We start from the raw sequence: 19151 nt of genomic DNA, 5'->3' as shown, positions 1-19151 counted from the left end.
TCACAACCACCCAAGGCCAGTACAGTTATCCAGTTTACCCATGAGGATAGAGCACTGGAAAAGTTAAAACAACTTGTTCAAGGCCCTACTAATAGTAAGTGGAGGGGTGAGGATTTGAATCCAGCATTCTGACTGTAGCTGCACTTGAGACAGTGTCTTAGGTCCCTCCCCTCAAGATACACAAATGGATCAGGGAAGCAGGGTTTCAGAAGCCTACCTATTTGCATTTTTAAATAAAACAATTTAAGCATAACTTGCACAATAAGTACAAGACCGCTTTCAGCAAGAAAAGGGTCAGCCTCATACAGCTTCCTTCAACAATTGAATCCTTCTTTCCACTTTTGGAGACGTGGGAGTTCCATGCCCTCTATCCCTTACCTCATGAGTCAGCGGAGTCTTCAGCAAAATGCTGCACACCTGACAGATGCAGACAGAGCAAGAGGAGAGAGTGGGGGAAGCAGGGGACCTAGATTTGCACTTGGCAATGAGGAAGAGATGGAGACACCTAACCAGGCCTGCCTACCACTGGCATACTAGGAAGCTGGCCTGTGTGGGCAGCAGCCCTCTCTCTGGGCATGGCCAAAGGTAGAGGTCTTTTCTGGGAAATGAAGTGGTATGGCTGGCAGGTATGGGGATGGAGTCTGCAGCACTGTAGGAGAGCTCAGCAGGAGGATCCCTGTGGTGGGGTAACTCTGTGTGTACCTTGTGGCTCTCGGGATATAAAGGGGGAGAAGAGAAGGGACAGAAATGGACAGATGACGAAAAGAAGGGACACCAACACTGCAAGTGTTTCAGTCAGGGCCAGGCCAGCAGGCTTTGTTTCACCGTCCTGGTCTCTTCCTGCATACTCCAGCCCCACTGCTACTGCCCGGACTGTGGAGCACAGAATGGGATCAGAGAGCATGCCCTCCATCCTGAGGAGAGCACCAAGTCTCCTCCCTACTGAGCCCCAAACCCACCTATCCCCTCCCAAAAGAAAAAAAAAAAGATTGATGGTGTGATGGTCCAGTTCTTTATTTAGAAACCTGATTGTTCTAGAACATGGTGGGTGGATCTGCAGCCTACCCTTTTCATGGGATTGTGTCAGAGGTGGTGGGCAACTTTCTTCCCATTTTCTCAGCAACAGAGAGAAGGTGCTTCAACTCAGAAGCACAGATTGTAGGGAACAGTGTGGAAAGGGAAAGGGGCAGGACATCCCAAGCCAGTCTGGGGGAAGGGGGAAGGCGCCTCTGAACAGGAGTGGGGCAGGGGTGGGGCGTGCCTCTTGGGGCCTGCTGACCCGCCCCACTCTTCTTGCTCCCCCTGCTCTACTCCACTCAAAAGATCTCACAACACTCTAGGTAGGGAGGGGAAAGGAACCCACAAGCTGGGAGACGACCCGGGGGAAGCCGGGAGGAAAGGACGCGGGTATGTGGAGAAGCCCAGGAGAGCAAATCTCACAGGCCTAGGAGGTCTTGAGGGCGCTCTCAGCAGTAGCAGCAGCACTCAACCCGAGGCCCCTCCGCACCCCCAGGAGGGCCTCGAAGTCCACAGCTCACAGCTCAGCTCTCCTCTGCTGTTTTGCCTTCAGGGCCCCGGGGGATCGGGGGGAAGGAGGCAGGGCCAGTCTAGGAAGACTCTGGACTCCTTGGCGAGCCAAAGGCGGTGGTCTCAGAAGTCAAATTCATCCAGGTCCCCCATGCCCTCCCCGCCCCGAGAGCCCCACACCCGGCGGTAATTGCTCTCCAGCTCTTTCTGCCGCTGTCGCTCCTTCTGCGCCTCTTCAGCTCCCTGCACCTGGTGGGAGGGCACGGGGGTGAGCAGAGGCCGAGGGAGGCCCCGGGCGCTGGAGGATCCGGGAGGGCGGGCAAGCATGGGGGAGGCAGGAGCCAGCGCACACGGCTCGTGGGGCTCTTGCTGAGGGCCCGATGCCCAGAACCAACAGCCTCATCTTACGGATGAGGAAACTGAGGCTGAGCCAGCGGCGAGGCTGGGAGGTGCCTGGAGGATTCTCAACCACACCCTCAACACCTCAGCTGGTTGCGGGAGAGGGAAGGCTGGAGGTCCAGGACTCGCGGGCGGGGCGCCTCTCACCAAGATATTGAAGAAAATCTCCTTGAGGTTTTTCGTGTCCTCATCAGTCAGCCAGCGTGCATCCTCCTCAGTCCCTTCAGTCCCCGGTCGGACAATCTTGATCTCAATTTTGCCTGGAAAGGATCGGGACGGCTGGTGAATAGAGAGGAGGGGTGGGAGCTTCAGCGCAGGTCCTCTGCCCCCGGGCCCCCGGCCGAGGTTCCCAGCCCCTCCACTTCGGCAGCAAGCCCTTCCAACAGCTCTGAATCCAGCCCGCCCTCCAGGGCCCACCTTCGGCTGTGAGTCCCTCCCTCTCCAGCAGCTCTTTCACCAGCCCCTCGATTTGTTTCAGCTGTGGGTTTTCCCGTTTCATCTCGAGGACAGTCAGATCCTGATTGGGGCCTCCGTGACGGAGCTTGGTGACCCGGACCCGGACTCTGTGCTCAGGATCCTCCTCTTAGAGGGGGAGACACACAGGGAGACACAAAGCAGAGCCGTGACTCCAGGGTGAGGGGCTGTGGTGGTCGCCTCTCCCTAAGCCATCAGTTGGTTTCGGCAGTTATTCCATCTCGAACATGTATATTAGCCAGTGCTCAAAATAAATTAGTACCCATCACCCCACCCCACTGCAACCCATAAAGCTCCCTCCACCAACTTCAGTCTCCTTTCTTCCCTCCCGACCCGATAATTCTGCCCATCACCTACAGGAAAACGACTGTTTTCTGAAGCAAAAATCAGGCCACCTGGGCCTGCAAAGAAGTTTGTTTTAAGAAGCAGGTTGGAAAACTGGTTTGGCACCCCACAATGTCGGGACTCAAAAGACATTTCCGTGTTTATAATAGAGATAATGGGATGGAAGGTTTGAAACTAGGACATTCCATTTGGAATGCCTGGTCTCCACACCCATAGGCCCCGTGGAATGGACACAAGGGGTGCAAGAGGAAGGGAACTTCGAGTCTGTCCGGGCAGCTGGCTTATGAGCCGCTGGGCTGCCCCACTGACACCCTGACAGCTGGGGCCGCTCCCTGCGCAGTGCTAGCCATCGACAGGCAGCACCTGACACAGGCGTGCGGTCTTCCGCACACAGGCTCACGTCGTTCATTCGGTTAATACCTACTGATCACCACGAGGTGCCGGCCAAAGTGCTAGGCACTGGGTGTACAGGAGCAAGCCGGAAAACAGTCATGCGAGCAAGCCAGAGGCCCTGTGGCCTCTGAAAGCTGCTTCCCAAAAGGACGACTAGGAGGTAACCAGGCAAAGGGATAGAGGTGTTGGGAAGAAGGCAAGCGTGAGAACAGTATCCCAGAAAGAGAGAGAGAGTGAGCATTCTCAGAAGGGATCAAGATGATGGACCTGGCTCTTCCTTCCTGTCTGATAGTTCTCACCTGCTGGTTGGGGGGATGGGGGACGCTTCTGGGGGACAACCCTCCTTTTCTGGTGCTTCTTCATCAGCTCTGGAGCCTGTTTTTCCTCCAGCCTTTTGATGAGTTTGTTGAGAGTGGATGTCAGGGCCAGCATAGCCCGATCACGCTCCGACTCCTTCTTCAGCCCGTCTGGGTCCAGCTCTTTCTCTGTCTGGGAGGCCCAAGGTGGGGGTGGACAGTCAAGGGTCTGCAGTGTGAGGGGCAGTCCATGCTCCACGGAGGAGTAGTATCTCACTCTCATCCTTCTCTCTGACCCCTTCCCCACCATCCCCCCTTTTAATTAAGTAAGCAACTAGCGGTTCAGGGCGCCAGGTCATATGTCCCAGGCAGGCGAGGTGCTGCCCCTGTTCTCCTCCGGTCCCTGGGCCTGTTCCGCCCACAGGCGCTGGCAGCTGCGGAAGCAGCAGGCGGAAGAGTGGAGCTCACCTCCTGGATGATGCTCTCCAGCTCCCGCTCCATGCCAGCCTTCACCTCCGCACGGAGCCGGTCTCGGTCTGACGGGAGCAGTATCCCTTCCAGTTCCTTCTCAAATTCTCCCAGCAACTGCCTTTCATCCTCATCATCTTCTTCATCCTCATCGTCCTCCTCTTCTTCCACCTCGTTCTGATGTTCTGGATCACCCTTTTCCTTCACCTCCGGTCCCCTGGGAGGGAGTTCTGCAGCACTGTCTCCAGGCTGCTCTTGGCCTGCCTTTGGCTTCCCCTGGGTGGGGATCGGGAGAAAGAGGGAGATGGTAGATGGCTGGGGTTTCTGTAGACACGTGGGGGGCAGACAAACAGGGATGTGGTAGCGGGGGACTCAGGAGGAGTAAAGGAAGTTGAGGCAGCTCTTTGGGGCCCAGGTCAGGCCCAGGTCAGGGGTGGTTTTCCGAATGCTCCCAGCAGGGAGGTAGTTTCCACCCCTCCCTGGAGCAGGGCCCATACCTTTCTTGTTCCACCCTTCAGCTCCTCTATCAATCGAATCAAGTCTGCAGGACTCCGAATCACTTTGACCTGCACGTTGTTCTGAAAATCTGTGATGAAAGAATAGGAATGGACCCATTGTGTCTTAAATTAATTCTGTTTTTACTTCCTAAGGAGAGGAGTTGAGGAGGCCAAGGAAGGACATGGTCCCTGCCTGCAGAGCTACCTGTCCAGTCTGAGAGATAGGGCCCAACATACCCCTCCAGAGAGCGCTCACGTGGCCTAAGGGGGCCTCACAGGCGAGAGAGAGGAGGACGCTAACAAGCTGCCGAGTCCCCTGCTCTTCCACGCGCCCCCATAAAAAGGAATCTGCTGCTGGCCTGGCTGCCCGACCTCCCTCCCAGTGCTCTAGCTCTACCCCTACCCCCCACCTGCCCCCTGCAGAACCTGAGAATACATTCAAGCGGTAAAGGAGACGTGGAGGGTTCACTCACCATCGTGGGAGCCTGGCGCTGGATCCGTTGCCTCAAGGTTTGGTTCCTGCTCCTGATGAGAAGGAAAGGGCAGAGTCAAGTACGCAGGCTTATGCATGCCAACCATACTCTTAAAGCAATGACTCTGGGTAAATCCTTGCATCCCTAGGTAAATGGAGGTCATCTCATCATAATGACCTCAGCTTGAGTGGCCCTCCAGCCCAAAGCCCAGGTTCAGCTTCATCAGAGAAACGGCTAGGAAGCTGGCTCTCACCTCAGCCTGTGCCTCCCCCCTCTCTGGCGCCTGTTCCTCTGGCTCGTGAAGCATCTTCCAGAAATCTGATTCCTTACCGTCATCCTTGGCTAGGCTTGCGCCTGGAATACAGAGAACAAGGGAGAACCTGAAAGGACGGGAGAAACAGAAGGGAGCAAATAGCATGGGGTTCGTTCTCCTCTATTACTAAGGGGTTAGGGCCCGTAGTACTTTTTCACCCACTCCAACAGTCAGGACTGTTAAAGACAAGACACCCCTGGGTGTACAGGACAGTAACACTGGAGAAGGGAAGAAATGGGAGACATGTTTCATGGAACAGGTGACACAAGGGCCTACCTGCTTTCTTTTGGGGCATCACCCCAGGCTTGGTCTCACTCCATATTTGAGGGTCCAGGTCTTGCCGGCCCTCTGTGGCTTTGTCTCTGTACTGCTGTGAGTCTACTGAAAGACAGCGTGTAGGCAGGACAGGGACACATTCCTGTCAGCTCCTCGGTACTTCATCTTCTGCGTGTCCCTCCCCATGTCTCTCCTTCCTCGTTTTAATTACTCACCAGCTTGCCTCTGTATGTAGGCCATGTACTCCTCAGGCTGCAGGGCAGGGTGACAGAGAATGGCCTGGGGAGCAGCACTGGGTGGGGGCCGGAGGAGAGGGTGAGGGCAGAGCCGAGGAGTGCGAATGGTCAGCACGTAAGAGCAGGACAAGGGCTCATCCACTCGATCAATGTAGTCCCCAGAAATACCAGCGCCCTCGTCACAGAGGAACTGCCAGGACAGAGAGGGTGAGTAAATAGTAATTACCACCAACAATTAACCATTAGTTCTTAGAGCAGCTGTCTTCTATTAAGCACTTATAGTTTGTCAGGCACTGTGCATACATTGTGCATATGGCACTTTACATGCATTGGCTCATTTAATTATCACAGAAACCCAGTAAGGGAGGTATTAGTATCTCAATTCTGTGGCTCAAGAAACTTAGGTTTGAGGTGGCTGAGGGACTTGTCCAGGCTGACCAGCTGGTAAGTGGTAAAAAATAGGAACTGAACTTGGGCAGCTTAACAGTAGGTAACCAGCTGATTTGTTTCACGTTATTGCTTTATATAAATACAGTATGTACATACTTTTACATATTTGATATATATTTTCATATGTATTTGAAATCTGTATATTCTTTGTGTGTGTGTGTATGATTTTAAAAAAACTTCAACCAGTTCTAAGGTCCTTGTATTATTCAGAAAGAGAACAAAGATATCAATTAATGTTAGCTTTTGATAAATTTAGCATACACCACTGTAATTTCTAAAGTAACTATTAAAAGTAGAAGAGAGGCCCCACTTCTGAATAGCAGCATGAGGAGCTCTGCAGACCCACTCCTTAGTGAAATTCCATTACCGGTGAACATTTTTTTAAAACTCCCATTTAAAATCTCTGGAAATTTTCCTAAGGACATACAACAAATTAAAAAACATCTATTCAAGAAAATCTGCTACATCTTGGACAGTGAAAGTGTGTAGTACTTGGGCCATGACTGCTCCCTCCCTCTCTTCCCCCAACCGCCACTTCACAGCTCACTTAGACAGATGCTCCACTCCAGGTGAGTGTGGTCCAGAAAACGGGGCTTCCTATCCCCTCAGCATCCAGCCAAGGGATACGGTATTTCACCAGAGGGGCAGGCCACCAATATTTCTCAGTCCTCTCTAGTTCTGAGTTGCAGAGAATAAATTCCTGCTGCATGTGGTCAAGAGATTGAGGACTCCCTTCCTCCACCCAGCCCCACTCATAGGACAGAGGCTCTACCTCAGGTGCAGCAGGACAAGAATATTGGGCCTTGATCCCACCACAGATCACTAAAAGGACAGAGGTTTCACAACAGGGATGCAAACTGAGAAGACCAGAGGCTATTACCCCTGCCCAGGAGTGTCACTCTGACAGAACTGGATCACTGTTCCTGACACCAGCTCCGGAGCAGGGGCTTAGAGATTCTGCCCAGGGGAGAGGCAATCCATAAGAACAGAGAGCTCCAAAGCTCTTTCCAAAGGAACTGACTTCATGTGAAACAGAGTATGGGGAAGTTTAAGCCTAAGGGCACATTCAAAAAAATGAAAAATTTTATGGTAAGCACTAAAGAAGCTGGTAGCATCAAAAACAACCCCTGTAAAGGGGCCCAAATTTAATTGGATCAGACTATGGACCAACTTATGCCCCACATGTAACAAACTACAGAGCAATCAGCTGGCAATTAGTGGGTAAGAACAGCTGGGTATGATACCAGCAGAGGCAGACAGGGTAACAGTCAAAGTGAGCCCTGCTGAAACCACTGTCATCTCGTGTGACTGTGTGCATGTCCAAGGCTGTGCCCTCAGAGAAGTGACATGAGAGGCTTCATATTGTAGGAGAAGTAGACTTCATTAAAATAGCCCAGCCAAGTCACTAAAGAAATAAACAAGCAAACAACCAAAACAAGTCTTGTGGTGGAGGGCAAGAATCAGTATTCAGACTTGCTTCAATATAATACCAAAAATGTCCGGTTTTCAACAAAAAATTATGAGATATGCAAAGAAACAGTTCAGTGTGATGCATACACAGGAAAAAAGCAGGCAACAGAAAATGCCTGTGAGAGGGCACAGATGTTAGATTTCACAGAGAAACATTTTTTTTAACATCTTTATTGGAGTATAATTGCTTTACAATGGTGTGTTAGTTTCTGCTTTATAATAGAGAAACATTTTAAAGTAGTCATTATAAATATGTTCAAGGAGCTAAGAACTTAAATCATACAAAGTATGTTCTCCTATAATTCAAAAAGATACATGCACCCCTATGTTAACAGCAGCACTGTTTACAATAGCCAAGACATGGAAACAACTTAAATGTCCATCAACGGATGAATAGGATGGATGAATGGATAAAGATGATGTGGTACACATGTACAATGGAATACTACTCAGGTGTAAAAAAGGATGAAATAATGCCATTTGCAGCAACATGGATGGACCTAGAGATGACCATATTAAGTGAAGTAAGTCAGAAAGAGAAAGACAAATACATTATGATATCACATATGAATCTAAAATATTATGCAAATGAACTTATCTATGAAACAGAAATAGACTCACAGACATAAAGAACAGACTTGTGATTGCCAATGGGGAGGGGAGGTGGAGGAGGGAAGGATTGGGAGTTTGGGATTAGCAGATGCAAACTATTATATATAGACTGGATAAACAACAAGGTCCTACTGTATAGGAAACTATATTCAATATCCTGTGATAAACCACAATGGAAAAGAATTATGAAAAAGAATGTATATATAACTGAATCACTGTGCTGTACAGCAGAAATTAACACAACATTGTAAATCCAGTATACTTCAATGAAATAAATTAAAAAAGGAAAGCAGGGGCAAAGTATGTTCTCTGACCACAATGGAATGATATTAGAAATCAATAATATAAAGGGATTTGGGGGAATTCATAAATATGTGGAAATTAAACAATATACTCCTAAGTAGCCAATGGCTCAAAGAAGAAATCACAAGAAAATTAGAAAATACTAAGATGAGTGAAAACACAATGAAGACACAATATATCAAAACTTATGGAATGCAGCTAAAGCAGTGCTGAGAAGGAAATTTTTACCTGTAAAGTATAAAAAAGAAGAAAGATATCAAACCCATAACCTGAAAAAGAAAAGCAAACTAAACCCAGAGCAAGCAGGGGGAAGGAAATAATACGGATTAGAACAGAAATGAATGAAACAGAGAACAGAAAAGCAACAGAGAAAATAAAAGTTGATTTTTGAAAAGATAAATAAAAGTGACAAAACTTTAACTAGACTGACCAAGAAAAAAAGAGAAGACTCAAATTAGTACAGTTGAGAATGAAAGAAGGAACATTACTACCAACCTTACAGATATAAAAAGGATTGTAAAGGAATATGATGATCACCTATATGCCAACAAATCAGATAACTCAGATGAAATGGACAAATTTCTAGAAAGACACAAACTACCAAAACTGACTCAAGAAGAAATAGACAATCTGAATAGACCAGTAACAAGTAAAGAGATTAAGTTAGTAATTTAAAAACTAGCTACATAGAAAAGCTTGGGTCAGATGGGTCTACTGATGAATTCTATCAAACATTTAAAAAATAAAAATACCAATCGGTCTCAAACTCTTCAAAAAATAGAAGAGGGGAGAATACTTCCCAACTCATTCTATGACACAAGTATTACCCTGAAACCAAATCTAGATAAAGATATCACAAAAAAGGAAACCACAGGCCAAAATCTCTCACGATTATAAACCCCCAAATCCTCAACTAGTTAAATGAATTCCACAACATATAAAAAGGATTACACACCATGGCCAAGTGGGATTTATTCCAGGAGTACAGGGTTGGGTTAACATTTTTAAAATCAATTAATTTAATTAATACATCCTATCAATAGAATAAAGGACAAAAACCACATGATCATCTCAATGGATACAGAAAAAGCATTTGACAAAATTCAATATCTCTTCATGATCAAAACATTCAACAAACAAGGAAAAGGGGAACTTCATTGATCTGATAAAAGGCATCTATAGGACTTCCCTGGTGGCACAGTGGTTAAGAATCCACCTGCCAATGCAGGGGACACGGGTTTAATCCCTGGTCCGGGAAGATCTCACATGCCGCGGAGCACCTAAGCCCATGTGCCACAACTACTGAGCCTGCACTCTAGAGCCCACGAGCCACAACTACTGAAGCCTGTGCGCTCTAGGGCCCACGTGCTGCAACTACTGAGCCCGTGTGCTGCAGCTACTGAAGCCCGTGCGCCTAGAGCCCGTGCTCTGCAACAAGAGAAGCCACCACAATAAGCCCACACACCTCAACAAAGAGTAGCCCCTGCTCGCTGCAACTAGAGAAAGCCCACACACAGCAATGAAGACCCAATGCAGCCAAAAAAAAAAAAAAAGTAGCCATTTTAAAAAAAAAAAAGGCATCTATGAAAAATCCACAGCTAACACTATACTTAACGGTAAAAAACTGAATCGTTTCCCCCTGAGATCAGGAACAAGAGAAGGATGTCTGCTCATGCCACTTCTATTCAACATCATACTGGAGGTTCTGACTAGGGCAATTAGGCAAGAAAATGAAATAAAAGGCATCTAGATTAGAAAAACTAAAACTATCTTTATTTACAAGATGACCTGATCTTGCATATAGAAAATCCTAAGGAATCTACTAGAGAAAAAAAGAAACCATTACAATAAATGAGTTCAGTAGGCTACAGGATATAGGAATCAACTGTATTTCTATACACCTGCAATGAACAATCCAAAAATAAAATTAGTAATTACATTTGCAATAGCATCAAAAAGAATTAAGTAATTGGGAATAAATGTAGCAAAATAAGTGTAGAACTATTATTCTGAAAACTACAAAACACTAAATCAACTATACTTCACACTTTTTTTTTTCCTGCCACGTGGCTTGCAGGATCTTAGTTCCCCGACCAGGGATCAAACCCGTGCCCCCAGCACTGGAAGCACAGAGTCAACCAACCACTGGACCACCAGGGAACTCCTAAATCAACTATACTTCAATTTTTAAAAAATTTTAAAAAATAATAATATAAAAACAATACGACTTCCCTGGTGGCGCAGTGGTTAAGAATCCGCCTGCCAATGCAGGGGACATGTGTTCCATCCCTGGTTGGGGAAGATTCCCACATGCCCCAGAGCAACTAAGCCTGTGTGCCACAACTACTGAAGCCCGCATGCCCTAGAGCCCCTGTGCTGCAACTACTGAGCCTGTGTGCTGCAACTACTGAAGCCCACGTGCCTAGAGCCCATGCTCTGCAACAAGAGAAGCCACCACAATGAGAAGCCCGTGCACCACAACGAAGACCCAACACAGCCAAAACAAAAAAACAAAAAAAACCCAATAGCTAACTATTCTTTAACACCCACTATGTCCCAGGAAAAAAAACAAAACAAAACAAAAAAACTTCCAAAACTACAAAACATTGCTGAAAGAAATTAAAGACAAACAGAACGACATCCAAGTTCACAGATTACAAGACTTAATTTTGTTAAGATGACAATACTCCCCAAATTGATCTTCAGATTCAATGCAATCTCCATCAAAATTTCAGACACGTTCTTTGCAGAAATTAACAAACTGTTCCTAAAATTCATATGAAAATTCGAGGAACTCCACATAGCCAAAACAATCTTGAAAAAAAAGAACAGGATTGGATTTCGAATTATACTTATGGATTTCAAAACTTGCTACAAAGCTACAATAATCAAGACATTGTGGTACTGACATAAGTATAAATATATAGACCAAGAAAATAGAATTGAGAGTCCAGAAATTAATTTTCACTGTTATCATCATTTGATTTTCAACAATATTACCCAGATGATTCAGTGGGAATTGTCTTTTCAACAAATGATGCTAGGTCAACTGGATATCTACAAGCAAAAGAATGAAGTTAGACTCCTACTTCCTACCATATACAAAAAATTAAATCCAACTAGATCAAAGACCTACATGTAAAACTATAAAACTCTTAGAAGAAAACATAGGTGTAAGTCTTCCTGGCAATGGTTTGTTGGATACAACATCAAAAGCACAAGTAACAACAACAACAAAAAATAGATAAATTGGAATCCATCAAAATTAAAGGCCTTTGTGTTGCAAAGGACACCATCAAGAATGTGAACTGGCAACCCACAGAATGGGAGAAAATATTTGCAAATCATATATCTGAGAAGGGACTTGTACCCAGAATATATAAAGAGATTTTATAACTCAATAATAAAACGACACTGCAATTTTTAAATGGGCAAAAGATCTGAATAGATATTTCTCCAAAGAAGATAGACAAATTGCTAATAAGCCCATGAAAAGATGCTCCACATCGTTAACCATCAGGGAAATGCAAATCAAAACCACAATGAGATGCCGTTTCATACTTACTAGGAAGGCTATAGGCAAAAAGATGAAAAAAAGTGTTGATGGGGATGTGGAGAAACTGAAACCCTCATACACCACTTGTGGGATCATAAAATGATGCTACTGCTTTGGAAACAGTCTGGCAGTTTCTCGAAAGGTTAAACATAGAATTACCATATGATCCAGCAATTCTACTCCTTGGTATGTACCAAAAGAAATGAGAACATATGTCCACGCAAAAACCTGTTCACATATGTTAAAAGCAGCATTGTTCATAATAGCCAAAAAGTGCAAACAACCCAAGTGTTCATCAGCTGATGAATGGATAAATAGAAGGTGGAATATTATTCGGCAATAAAATGTAATGAAGTACTTGTACATGCTACGCACAGATGACCCTTGAAAACACGGTAAATGAAAGAAGCCAGACACAAAAGGTCACACGTTGCATAATTCCATCTATATGAAATGCCCAGAATAAGCAAATCTATAGAGTGAAAGATTCGAGGTTGTCTAGAGGGGAGGATGGGGTTTGGAGCAGAGGTGGAATGGAAAGTAACTGCTAAAGGGTAGTGGATTTCTTTTAGGGTGATGACAGTGTTCTAAAATTGATTGTGGTGATGGTTGTACAACTCTGAATATACGAAAAACCACTGAATTGCATACTGAATTGTGTGGCATGTGAATTATATCTCGATAAAGATGTTATTTAAAAAAATAAAGAGCATAACTTCCCACTGAGATGAGAGAAAAAGTGGCATAATTAAGACAAGATAAAACAAACCAAGAAAGGAGAGAAGAAGAAAGTGGAACAGAAGAAAGCATAAAATAAAACGTTAGACATAAGTCCAGATATATACACACACACATATATAAATGGTTAAAAATGTTTAAAAATACAAGTATATGCTATTTAGAGACACATTTAAAACATAAGAATATAGAAAAGATAAAAGCAAAAGGATGAAAAAAATAAGTAAACATAACTCAGTGAAAGCTGTTACAGCTATATTATTATCACACAAGAGACTTTAAGTAAAAAAATTACTAAGATAAAGAAGGTCAATTCATAATGTTAAAATGTTCAATTTATGAGGAAGATAATTTAAACTGTGTGTAATTCTTTATCTTCCTTATTGTCTCTCCCTCCCAACTAGAGCAGGCATTTCTGTCTGTTGTGTTCTCTGAAATATCGCTAGCAACTAGAACAGTGCCTGGCACAAAGAAGCACTTAATAAACATTTGTTGAATAAATTAATACATAGCGCCAAGATACAAAAAGCAACGGCTGACAGAATAATGATGAATAAATTGAAAGAATAATAAGGAATAACACACAAATCCATAATTATAGTGGGAGACAAAGCAGTAAGGATACAAAAGATTTGAACAGCAGTAAGGATACAAAAGATTTGAACAATCATGACCTAAAAGACATACAGAAAACACTGTGCCTAACAGTAGAGGACACGTTCTTTTCAAGCACAAAGAACCATTCACAGAAATTGACATATACTGGCCCATACAAGTCTCAACAAACTGAAACTTATATGGTCCAGGACTTGTATTTGAGGACTCAAATTAAATGGTACCACCATGAAAATCTATATAATTATGAGATATATAAGATAATCAGGGAAACGAAATTATTGAATATTTGGTGATAAGAAATTACGGTTAATTTTTTAGTGTGATATGGTATTGTGGTTATATTTTTAAAAGAGCTCTAGTCTTTTAGGGATAATACAGAAATATTTATGGATGAAATGATATGATGTCTGTAATTTGTTTCCAAATAACCTGGGAGTGGAGGTGTAGTGCAGGGAGGTGGGCAAGGGGATAGATGAAATGAGACTGGCCATATTGGCTCAAGCCAGACGATACACAGGTGGGTCACTGGACAATTATCTCTGATTCTATGTTTTAAATTTTCCATAACAAAAATTTTAAAAAGACAATCTTTAAATATATATAACCTGCACCCAGCAATTACACTTTCAAGATACAGTTACACATATACATATGTATAATGGAATAATCTTTTGTAATGACAAAAAGTAGGGGGGAAACTATTTTAATCAGTACAGTAATGGTGACAAAATGATAGAATAATCACACAATGGAACATTATGCAAATGTGAAAACAATAAAGTTCTAGATGCACTGCCATTGAAAGATCTCTAAGAATTATTGTCAAGATATACAAAAACAAGGTGCAGAACGTGTGTTTAATATACTGTGTATTGTGTGTAAAAAAAGGGAACAGGAAATAAGAATCTCTAGTCATAATTGCTTTTAAACACACAAAGAAAGGCTGGAAGGACAAAGAATAATCTAAGCAGGGTTACTTGGGGGGTGGGGGTGGGGGGAGGGCACAATGGGAAATGAGCAGGTGGGAGGGAAGTTTGGGAGGGAAATTTTTCACTGCACACCTCTTTATAGTTTCTGGGTTTTGAGTCATGGGAAAGTATTATCCATTTGAAAATTAGATAAAGAAACTTAAAATAGGCTTAGAAAACTGTGACACATACCTAAAGTAGTACTTGGAGAGAAATTTATAAGAGGCGTATTATAAAAGAGGAAAAGCTGGAAATGAACTAAGTATTCATTTCAAGAAGTTAGAAAAAAACAGCAAATTAAAGCTGAAAAAAGTAGAAGGAAGGAAAATAAAGATTAGCGTGGAAATAAATACAATGGAAAACAAATACAATACAGAAGCTCAACATAGCCAAAATTAGTTCTCTGAAAAGTCTACTAAAACTGACCAACCTCTCGAGAAACTGACCAGTAACAAAAGAGCAAGGCAAAAATAACCCAAGAACAAGGAAAAGAGGAACCTAATTACAGATGCTACAGAAATTAGAAAGATAATAGAAGGATATCATGAACAACTTTATACCAATAAATCTGAAAAATGAGACAAACTAGATAAATTCCTAAAAAATATAACTTACTAAAACTGACCCAACTAGATATAGAAAACTTTGAATATTCCTAAAACTACTAAATCAAATGAATCATAACTTTATGATTTCCACAAATCATAAAGGTTTTCCATTAATCTTTCCACAAAGAAAACCTAGACCAAGATGATTTTCCAGGTGAATTCTAGCAAACATTTAAGGAATAAAAAATTGGAATCTTACACACCCTTCAGAGTATAGAAAAAGTGAACATTTTTCAACTTATTTTCTGAGGCTAGCATAACCTTGTCACTAAAGCATGATAAGGACAGTACTAGAAGGAAAAACTACAGGTCAATATCTCTCAAGAGATACACTATACAAGATCCTTTAAAACATCACAAACTGAGCCCAACAAGATATAAAAGGATAGTCAAAGGTAATACATATGACTAAATTGGGTTCATCTCAGGAAAGCAAAATTGGTTTAACATTAGAAAAGCAATAAATAACTTAATGTCAAATCACAGATATAGAGAATAAACTAGTGGTTACCAGTAGGGAGATGAAGAGGGGGGCAATATAGGGATAGAGGATTAAGAGGTACAAACTATAATTTATAAAATAAACTACAAGGATATACTGTATAACATGGGGAATACAGCCAATATTTTATAATAACTATAAATGGAGTATAACCTTTAAAAATTGTGAATCACCATATTGTACACCTGTAATTTATATAATATAATCAACTACTATACTTCAATTTTTAAAAATGTTTTAATAAAATAAGAGCAAAAAAAATTTCTGAGTGTATAAAAAGAAGCTAACAATGGTTACCTTTTTATGGGGATGGGAAGAGACTGATGAGGGGAAAGGTGTGTTGAGGCTTTTCTCTATATACTTTGTAAAGCATTTCTAAATTGGAGCTATGAAAATTTAATACCTATTCAAAAATTAAATATAAAATTTTTTAAGTGTGAAAAAAATCCAAGAAGTTAGAAAGAGAACAGAAGAAACTTAAAAGAAGAAGAAGGAAAGAAATAATAAAGATAAAATAATGAAGATGTTAATGAAATAGTAATCGGACAATAGAGAGGATAAACAAAGTCAAAAGGTAGCTCTTGGACTAACAGACAAATCTCTGGCAAGACAGAGCAACAAAAAGAGAAAAGGCAAAGTCAATATTAGGAATTAAAAAGGGGGTATATCTACAAAAACAGATTTTAAATAAAAATAAAACACTAATTTTATGCTAATACATTTGAAAATTTAGGAATGAAATAACAGCCTAAGAAATTATAATTTATTAATGCTTCATGACATAGTAAACCTAAAAAATTTTATTATCATTAAGTAAATTAAAACAGTAGTAAAAACCATGCCCACAATATACCAATATTGTGGTGAATTGTGGGGATGAAGCAGTTTTACAGAGTTCTCCCAAACCTTTAAAGAACAGATGAATTCCTATCTTAGCAAACTATTTCAGAGAACAGAGAAAGAGGGAAGCTTCTCAAGGCGCTTATGAAGCTAATATTACCTGATACCAAAAGAAGGTAAGCACAATACAAAAAAAGAAAATTATAGACCAATTCACACATGAAAATAGCTGTAAAAATCACGTATTAGGAGACTGAACATAGCAATGTGTTAAGAATAGTTCATGACGATGGATTATCCCAGAAATGCAAGGGTAAAAAACCTTAGAAAATGAATTACTTTAATTTACCATATCAAAAAACAGATGAAAAACCATAGGACCCTCTTAATAGATACAGAAAAACATGTGTTAAAATTCCACAGCTTTGCATCATGAAAATATTCAGCAAATTAGGAATAGAATGGATCTTCATTCACCTGATAAAGAGTGTCTACAAAAAGCCTACAGGAAAATATGTTAATAGTGTAACTTCAGGGCTTCCCTGGTGGCGCAGTGGTTAAGAATCCGCCTGCGAGGGCTTCCCTGGTGGCGCAGTGGTTGAGAGTCTGCCTGCCAATGCAGGGGACATGGGTTCGAGCCCTGGTCTGGGAAGATCCCACATGCCGCGGAGCAACTGGGCCCGTGAGCCACAATTACTGAGCCTGCGCGTCTGGAGCCTGTGCTCCGCAACAAGAGAGGCCGCGGCAGTGAGAGGCCCGCGCACCGCGATGAAGAGTGGCCCCCACTTGCCACAACTGGAGAAAGCCCTCGCACAGCAACGAACACCCAACACAGCCATAAATAAATAAATAAAAATTAAAAAAAAAAATAAAGTGACCCTCAAATCGCTACCCTCTCATCCCACTGCACACACTCCAGCAGAAGAGTCGCACGCTGGCAGTGACTGAGTTTAAAAAAAAAAAAAAAAAAAAGAATCCTCCTGCAACTGCAGGGGACACGGGTCTGAGCCCTGGTCCAGGAAGATCCTACATGCCACGGAGCAACTAAGCCCATGCACCATAACTACTGAGCCTGCGCTCTAGAGCCCGTGCGCCACAATTACTGAGCCTGTGCTCTAGAGCCCACGAGCCACAACTACTGAGCCCACATGCCTAGAGCCTGTGCTCCACAACAAGAGAAGCCTGCGCACGCAACAAAAGAGTAGCCCCCGCTCGCCACAACTAGAGAAAGCCCGCATGCAGCAATAAAGACCCAACGCAGCCAAAAGTAAATAAATAAATTTATTTAAACAAAACAAAACAAAAACCTTGGTTAAATACCCTGCGCGGGCTTCCCTGGTGGCGTGGTGGTTAAGAATCCACCTGCCAATGCAGGGGACACGGGTTTGAGCCCTGGTCCGGGAAGAGCCCACATGCTGCGGAGCAACTAAGCCTGTGCACCACAACTACTGAGCCTGCGCTCTAGAGCCTGCAAGTCACAACTACTGAGCCCGTGAGCCTAGAGCCCATGCTCCACAACAAGAGAAGCCACCTCAATGAGAAACCTGCGCACCGCAAGGAAGAGTAGCCCCCACTCACCGCAACTAGAGAAAGCCTGTGCACAGCAATGAAGACCCAATGCAGCCAAAAATAAGTAAATAAAATAAATAAATTTTTAAAAAAATAATAAATAAAGACCCTGCACTCCCAATGCAGGGGGCCCAAGTTTGATCCCTGGTCAGGGAACTAGATCCTGCATGCTGCAAATGAAAAAAGATCCTGCATGCCGCAACTAAAGATCCCGCACGGGGACTTCCTAGTGGCGCAGTGGTTGAGAATCTGCCTGCCAATACAGGGTACACGGGTTCGATCCCTGGTCCAGGAAGATCCCACAACCCGTGGAGCAACTAAGCCTATGTGCCACAACTACTGAGCCTGCACTCTAGAGCCCATGAGCCACAACTACTGAGCCCTCGTGCCACAACTACTGAAGCCCGCGTGCCTAGAGCCCATGCTGCACAACAAGAGAAACCACCGCAATGAGAAGCCCACGCCCTGCAGTGAAGACCCAACACAGCCAAAAAAAAAAAAAAAAAGATCCCACACACCGCAACTAAAGATTCTGCACGCCACAACGAAGATTCTGCACTCCACAACAAAGATCCTGCGTGCTGCGACTAAAAAAAAAAAAAAGACCTGGCACAGCTAAATAAATAAATAAAATATTTTTAAAAACTACTGTAACTTCAGGAGCACTCCCTTTAAAGTCAGGAACAAGTCAAAGATGGCCATCATCACCATTTCTATTGCACTGTAAGTGTAAGGAAAATGAAATGTATATGAATTAGAAAGGAAGAAACCAAAATTGTCCCTATTTGCAGATGACATGATTATTTACACAGAAAATCCATGGGAATCTGCAAACTATTAGAAATGAGAGAGTTCAGCAAAGTTGCTGAATACAAGATCAATACATAAAATCAATTAATGTGACCATACACCAGCAACAATCAATCATAAGATGTAATTTTTAAAAGATGCCATTTACAGTTGCATCAAAAAGTATAAGGTGCTTGTATGCTTGAAACATGTACATATACACACAAGACACAAATAAACAAAAGCTACAAGGTATCTAGGACTAACCTCACATAAGATGTACGAGAGCTTCACAGAGAAAATTTAAATCTTACTGAAGTACAAGACAATAAAAAGTAAACATCATGTTCATAGTATATGAAGACTCAATATCATAAAATATCAATTCTCTCCAAATTAATCTAAAATTCAACATACTTCCAATTAAAATT

The 19151-nt window shown here is 43.0% G+C and overlaps 1 protein-coding gene across 4 annotated transcripts in view; it reads right to left on the bottom strand.

Annotated features, from left to right (window-relative positions):
• Positions 1–993: 993 nt before the first annotated feature.
• OS9 (OS9 endoplasmic reticulum lectin) overlaps positions 994–19151 on the bottom strand; it is a 30245-nt gene continuing 12087 nt past the window's right edge. The window contains exons 6-15 of one of the 4 annotated variants that reach the window (XM_036865194.1): positions 5677–5887; positions 5462–5566; positions 5126–5226; positions 4873–4924; positions 4400–4488; positions 3903–4178; positions 3438–3627; positions 2344–2508; positions 2074–2186; positions 994–1776 (exon numbers count right to left, since the gene is read on the bottom strand). In XM_036865194.1, coding sequence (XP_036721089.1) covers positions 1651–1776; positions 2074–2186; positions 2344–2508; positions 3438–3627; positions 3903–4178; positions 4400–4488; positions 4873–4924; positions 5126–5226; positions 5462–5566; positions 5677–5887 — 1428 coding nt within the window. In that variant the 3' untranslated portion in view covers positions 994–1650. The remainder of the gene's footprint in view (positions 1777–2073; positions 2187–2343; positions 2509–3437; positions 3628–3902; positions 4179–4399; positions 4489–4872; positions 4925–5125; positions 5227–5461; positions 5567–5676; positions 5888–19151) is intronic. The other 3 variants (XM_036865195.1, XM_036865197.1, XM_036865198.1) reach the window with 3 other exon arrangements.

Source organism: Balaenoptera musculus, chromosome 10 (genome assembly GCF_009873245.2).
Source record: "Balaenoptera musculus isolate JJ_BM4_2016_0621 chromosome 10, mBalMus1.pri.v3, whole genome shotgun sequence".
NCBI lineage: Eukaryota > Metazoa > Chordata > Mammalia > Artiodactyla > Balaenopteridae > Balaenoptera > Balaenoptera musculus.
The sequence above is the reverse complement of the archived record's forward strand: the minus strand, read 5'-3'. Positions and strand labels throughout refer to the sequence as shown.